The sequence below is a fragment of the Amphimedon queenslandica genome, unplaced genomic scaffold (genome assembly GCF_000090795.2).
Source record: "Amphimedon queenslandica unplaced genomic scaffold, v1.1 AMPQUscaffold_13516, whole genome shotgun sequence".
NCBI classification, from domain to species: domain Eukaryota; kingdom Metazoa; phylum Porifera; class Demospongiae; order Haplosclerida; family Niphatidae; genus Amphimedon; species Amphimedon queenslandica.
This window is the reverse complement of record NW_003546248.1, coordinates 455,822-461,805: the sequence shown is the minus strand read 5'-3', so window position 1 is coordinate 461,805 and position 5,984 is coordinate 455,822. Positions and strand designations below refer to the sequence as shown.

The following is a 5,984-nucleotide window of genomic DNA, read 5'->3' as shown; positions in this document are numbered from 1 at the left end:
AAATTTATTCATTATCAGCTGTATAAATTGCTTGTATAATCAATGAAAAACCGCAATAATGAATAGCGATGCGGCCCCATGCGGGCGGGTAATGGGAAACAAGGAATCAAATTGGAGTGGCCTAATAATGATCGACAGTGCTGATTAACAATGAATTCCAACTGCAAACATCATGATTGCCACAGCAGACTACTTGGGCAAGTAGAAAGAGTGTCCCTCTACATTATTGAAGGGTTATCTGTACAAAATAAGACAATATGCAACCAAAAACTAATGAAATGTATGCCTACCTGCTTCATTTCTCCAGCCATTTTCAATTTTACATACGATTAATTAGAGCAAATTGGCTTAAAATTAATACGGTATAGGTAACTAGCATTTCCAGCCGCGAACGGAAGTTTCCAATCCCTTTCATTTACTCTATTATCAAGAGTAGATAATACTTAGAAGTATTATCTTCTAAGTATTATCTACTCTTGCTATTATCTATGGACAAGCCACACCTTTTAAGAGCCTCGCCCATTATGAGCCCCACCCATTTGAGACCTGGAATCTTGAATCATCATGTCAGCCTCCATCATACAAACTAAAGATCCTCATCCTATCGAGTTAAAAGATCTTCTAAGTGATCTCGCTGATCTGGTAGAATGGGAAACATTTGGTGGTTTACTTGGAGTTCCAGCTAATATCCTTCGTAGGATCAAAGCAAATGATGCCGAATTGACTAAAAGGGTACTGCACCTTTGTGAATACTTGTTGGAGTTAGACGACATCAAAGATCTGTCTTGGAAGAAAATTATCGAAGCATTGCAGAAGATACCGGAAGAGAAGGGCTTGGCCAACAAACTGTCAAAGAAATATGATGCATAATCATAGTGTTAATTTAATTTAACGATGTTTTACCATTATACTATTAGATCTATTATTATTATGCTTTTTTATTATACTAAGTGTGAAGCAACAATTGGCACTACAACCATTAGACTGGTTTACAACTACCTCCCAACCAGACATTGCACATGTATATATGATAGACAAGTACATACATGAGATTTTGCTTTGAAAGTAGATACCGGTAGCTGTAGATGACATGAAGATTGAAGTTTATTACACTATGATGATCAGCTACATTGATAACACCTATGTTGACTACACCTTCACCCTGAGCACAATGCTAAATGGCAGTGCCTGTTACGGTGCTTTGATATAAAATGAGTTTTTGACTTATTATGTTTCATTAAGTCTTTAAGACTGCAAGCCCAAATGTAAAATGTCTTTTAAAGACAATATCTAATACCCATTTATTATTATACACATCTAATAATGCACTTTTTGTTTAGACAATAATAGACAGTGAAGAAAGACTGATACAAGTAGATATGTAACATATGAAATGACCCAAATGTATTTATCTACTGTGCGCACGATAGATGATTTTAGAGTATTATATATAACTGATGCAATATCTGCTCCCAAACAGACTAAATTAAAATGAATGTTAGAATTATAATAACTAGATCTATTCAAGCTACTAAAGCCTGGTTTCCATATAGTTGCAGCTGTTGTGTGGATTCTGTGGTTAGCATACAACTGTTGTAGAGATAGACCTGATTTCTATCTCCATGATTGTTGCAACAGTGTTGTAAGGCTGTTGTACGGCTATATGGAAACCAGGCCTAAGGGGCGAGACCAGGGGCGTAGCTGGACCTTGGGTGACGGTAGGGCAAGGAAACAAAATGGCGCGCGAAGCGCGCCGCGATTTTGACCACACCCTTTTTACGTAACAAAATGGAGGCATTTTCCTGCAAGCTGAGCAAAATCAGAGTGAACTTATCATTGGTATATAGCTTTAAAAGAGCTGTGGTTATCAGCCATCCCCTTTTGTTATTGTAAGAACAATGAATATAACCTTTTGGGCTATGAATATAATTATAAGGCCACTTTGATGGTAGGGCCCAGGCCCCCTCAGGCCCTACCTCAGCTACGCCCCTGGGCGAGACTAGGATTACTCATAGGGAACGACCGCCTTAGCCGGCCGCATTGCCCTTAGCCCTACCTTTTTCTGTTTATTTATTGCTGCTAGCGCCGCTCAGAATTCACAGTTGTTTCTTTCTAGCTCCATTCATAATGTCGCTCTCCACATTAAGAAAAGAAGATGAAAAACCACGTTCTATTACAGCAAAAGACCTTCTGGATAATCTCATTAGCCTGGTAGCGTGGGAGGCATTTGGTTGTTTACTGGGCGTTCCAATTAATGATCTTCGTAGGATTAAGGAAAATAGCACCAGTGTATCTAGTAGGTTAGTTTACCTTTTCGAATACTTGGTAAATGAGGTAGAAGATCTGTCTTGGGAAAAAATTATTGGAACATTGGAAGCGATACCAGAAGAAAAGGAATTGACCGAAAAATTGTCAAAGAAATATTTTCCAGCAAAGTTTTCTCGCTTAGTCTCTAATATGGAGGAGAATTTGCAAAAAGCAGACTTTGATGATATTTTTTTCTTTACTACCGATTATCTCCAAGTCACATTTAAACCACCACCTGTAAATATCAGAGACTTATTTAAATGCATGCAACCATACTACTGCTTCATGAGCTACAAGATATTAAAGGTCATAGCATCAAAGTTTGTTGAGAATACGATGAAGAGGGATATGGAAAAGTACGATGAAGTGTTAACCAAATGGCTGAAGTCTACAACAATAAAAGAGTTCAAGGAAACAGTTAAAAATGTATCTATTACAGAAGCAGTCGATCCATCACCCAACCAGTGTCTTGTAGTGCTAAGGTTAGAAGGTGAGTGGTTGAAGGTAACTTTGAATAATCTTTGGAAGCTACTGGAGTACCTCTTTGGGAAGGAGAGTTTGATTTTGACCAGATTAAGAGTTAAAGAAGGATCCCGCATGGTTTTAGTTTGCTTATTTGCTCCTCAATCAAAAATACTTCCCCTTCTATCATCATCTAGCATACTGTTAAGAAGTGGACAAGTGTCATACCTTGGTGTCCTAAGTATTCAGTTTGGAAATATCTTTCTGTCTATTCCACAAGATGAGAAATATTCTTTCACATTTGAATCAAGTCTGACAAATGCAGTAAAGTCTAATGGCAGTCTACAATCAATTCGATTCTTGTTAGATCTTGGAGCTGATCCTAACAATGAAAGTAAAGTTTATAATAGTGTCACTCCATTGATGCTTGCTGCTGGAAAAAACAACACAGAAATTATGTCTCTACTGGTAGAGTATGGTGCTAATGTACGAAAGTTTGTTACGCCAACTTTTGGAGAGAGCTTCTCTGCAATACATGCTGCTATTCCTACTAATAGCACGGAAGCTATTAAGTTCTTACTCAAAAATGGTGTGCCCCCTGATCACAATGATCCTGGCAGAAAAGCTACACCACTGAGAATAGCTTCTTTTGATCTAAACAAAGATATTGTTTTACTTTTAATTCAAGAAGGAGCAAAAGTAGACTTTCAAGATTCAGATGGCTTCAGTTCACTGGCATATGCTTGTAACAATGGGTTTGATTCAATGGCTAAGCTGCTGCTAGATGTAGGAGCTGATCCTAACCTCGAAGTACAAAGAGGAGTTACACCACTCATGTTAGCTTGTTACCAGAAGTATTACAACATTATAAATATGTTACTTCAAGCAGGAGCGCATGTTAACACAAAAAGTGATGACAATTCTGATGGTATAACGGCATTACATGTAGCCAGCAGCAATAATGACATTCGACTAGTAAATATACTACTTAGTGCAGATGCTGATATTAACATTCAAGATGCTCATGGCAAGACACCAATGCATAATGCCTGTGCAAATGGAAATGAAGAGCTGGTACAATGTTTTCTCTTGAAAAAACCAAACCTAAATCTTTGTGACAAAAAAGGAAAGTCACCATTACATGCTGCCATTGAAAGTAAGAATCCTAAAGTTGTAAAAACTTTGCTTAAGGCCGGTGCTGATCCTAAAATCAGTGATGGAAACTCTGGTTTCCCCCCACTTCACTGGGCATGTGCTGTTAGTAATGAAGACATCATTCGCTTAATTCTTGAAGTTCCTGACATTGACATTAACGCTCCGAAAAATGATAAATGTGAAACCCCATTGCTTATAGCTGCTGTAACAGGTAATATCAAAGCAGTTGAGCTGTTACTATCAAAAGAAGCTGAAATTGACATTGAGAATAAAGATGGTACCACACCAATATTTGCAGCTGCAGCAATAGGTGAATTAGGTGTCGTCAGTCTTTTACTAAGACATGGAGCCAAAACTGAAAAAAATAGGCGTGGTGAAACACTTCTAAGTGTAACACCGGAACATAGACAAAGGGATATGGAAATTCTACTCCAAAACCACATGAAAAAGGAAAATAATTGAACTTTAACTTTAACTTAAATTTAGTTCTTATAGTTTGTTTTAATATAGTAAGTTAGTTTTAGCAGTTTTCTTTTTTTTTACTCTAGTTATGAGTCATGCAATAGATAATGATTTACTTTTAGACTTCATAGTTTTTTTTCAGAAAATCATTTTAATTAATTAGCATGAGTCCTATTGCATAGAGCTTGAGATCAGGTTCATAACCAAGATCTGGATCATGCACCAAGAACTTTGTTCTAGTACTTTTGATGTGTTGAGACAACTTGCTGCCAAAAGTGAGAGTTAGGCTCTACTTCCTGCAACATGTTGCCCAGTGTTGCTTGACTACATCAAAGGTCTGACCACAAGTTGCCAGCAACAAAATTGCCTAGTGTATGTTGGGCTTTAAAAAGATTTTTCTTTGTTCAAGGAGGGGGTGTGCTTATACATGTAGAAAAACTAAAATGCTTTAGTTATTGTTAACTTAAATCATTCTTGAACTTTTAGTATCGATTTGATGGGTCTTCTTTCAAAATATATTAGTTGACATTATACTTTTGCTTTTGATACAGACTAGCCAATAAATTATTATTTTACTAAAAAAACTGATTTTCTAACAAGTCACACAATACAAATAAAGAGGAAGAGGAGGAGATATAAAGAGAATGAAGTAAAATAATCCAATGTCATATAAAGGACCTGTAGGTAGCCATCACTAGTGTATAATACCATTCACTGCAGTCCACTGCTGGGGAGGAGGGCGGGGTCCTTTGGGCTTACCAACACGAACACCAAAACCTAAAAATAAAAAGCGAAAATAAATAAATAAATAAATAATAATAATGTGTACCATAGTTCCCAGAGAATGAGTATTTATTATTAGCCGACTCAGCGATATTAGACCTTGGAGCTTTCCTTGGTGACACACTACTGCTCTTGCTGCTACTTGGAATACTAGTATCATCTGAAAACCTCTCCTAGAGGAAGAGAGATAGAGAGGAGAGATAATATATGAGGAGTATGTTTAGGTGTGTCCATACTTTCTTTGGTTTATTGGTTAAGTCAGTGTTCCTCATTGTTGCTACAGAGAAGGCAGTTGATGAAGAAGTTGGTGAAATGTGATGATGAGAAGAAGGCAAAAGTGAAGAAGGAGAAGAAGTACGATTCATTGGTACTGGTGGTAGAGGAGCTAAAGAGAGAGGGGGGGAGAGGTATATGCAAATTAACTAAAAAGGTTAACAAATGCAATAGACCTATATATGTAAATGAAATGTGAATTAAATATGTTTGAACTGTGAATGTACATTACACAATAACATGTCTGCGTACATCATAGTTTATACATACATGCATGTGAATTGTGAAATTACACATACATGGTATCTTATGTCACTGACAGTCTGGAAGAAGCTAAAAATACAAAATCCAATTACTAATTATAGTGGGCATGGTTGGTTGAAATGAGACACTCTCAAAACCTTCTCTGTATTAATAATGTATAATGTATTTTCTGTTCTTCTCTGTAACCTTCTCAAAACCCCACAATACTATGGTAGTTGATGTTAACAAGTCCCTCCCTCTTTAAGGACCATATCTATCAAAATAAAATATACAACATA

General features: G+C 36.8%; 2 protein-coding genes and 1 long non-coding RNA gene across 4 annotated transcripts in view; 1 reads left to right on the top strand and 2 right to left on the bottom strand.

Annotated features, from left to right (window-relative positions):
- LOC109584347 (uncharacterized) overlaps window positions 1-5,978 on the bottom strand; it is a 9,785-nt gene extending 3,807 nt beyond the window's left edge. The window contains exons 1-3 of one of the 2 annotated variants that reach the window (XM_020000056.1): window positions 5,742-5,978; window positions 5,406-5,554; window positions 5,216-5,342 (exon numbers count right to left, since the gene is read on the bottom strand). In XM_020000056.1, coding sequence (XP_019855615.1) covers window positions 5,216-5,342; window positions 5,406-5,534 — 256 coding nt within the window. In that variant the 5' untranslated portion in view covers window positions 5,535-5,554; window positions 5,742-5,978. Of the gene's footprint in view, window positions 1-4,950; window positions 5,164-5,215; window positions 5,343-5,405; window positions 5,717-5,741 lie in introns of those variants that run through there. The other variant, XM_020000061.1, reaches the window with a different exon arrangement.
- LOC109584370 (uncharacterized) lies at window positions 107-419 on the bottom strand. Its single transcript, XR_002185970.1, has 2 exons — window positions 291-419; window positions 107-238 (listed from the first exon to the last, which is right to left on the bottom strand). It is a non-coding gene; the product is annotated as an uncharacterized LOC109584370 (long non-coding RNA).
- Window positions 2,052-4,509, top strand: LOC105314137 (ankyrin-1-like). The gene has a single exon (XM_011408120.2). It carries the CDS (start codon window positions 2,128-2,130, stop codon window positions 4,384-4,386), a length of 2,259 nt encoding a protein of 752 aa, XP_011406422.1. The 5' UTR covers window positions 2,052-2,127; the 3' UTR covers window positions 4,387-4,509.
- Window positions 5,979-5,984: the final 6 nt, after the last annotated feature.

Excerpts from the sequence above, each read along its gene's own strand:
- LOC105314137 (XM_011408120.2), top strand. The coding sequence starts at position 2,128 with ATGTCGCTCTCCACATTAAGAAAAGAAGATGAAAAACCACGTTCTATT.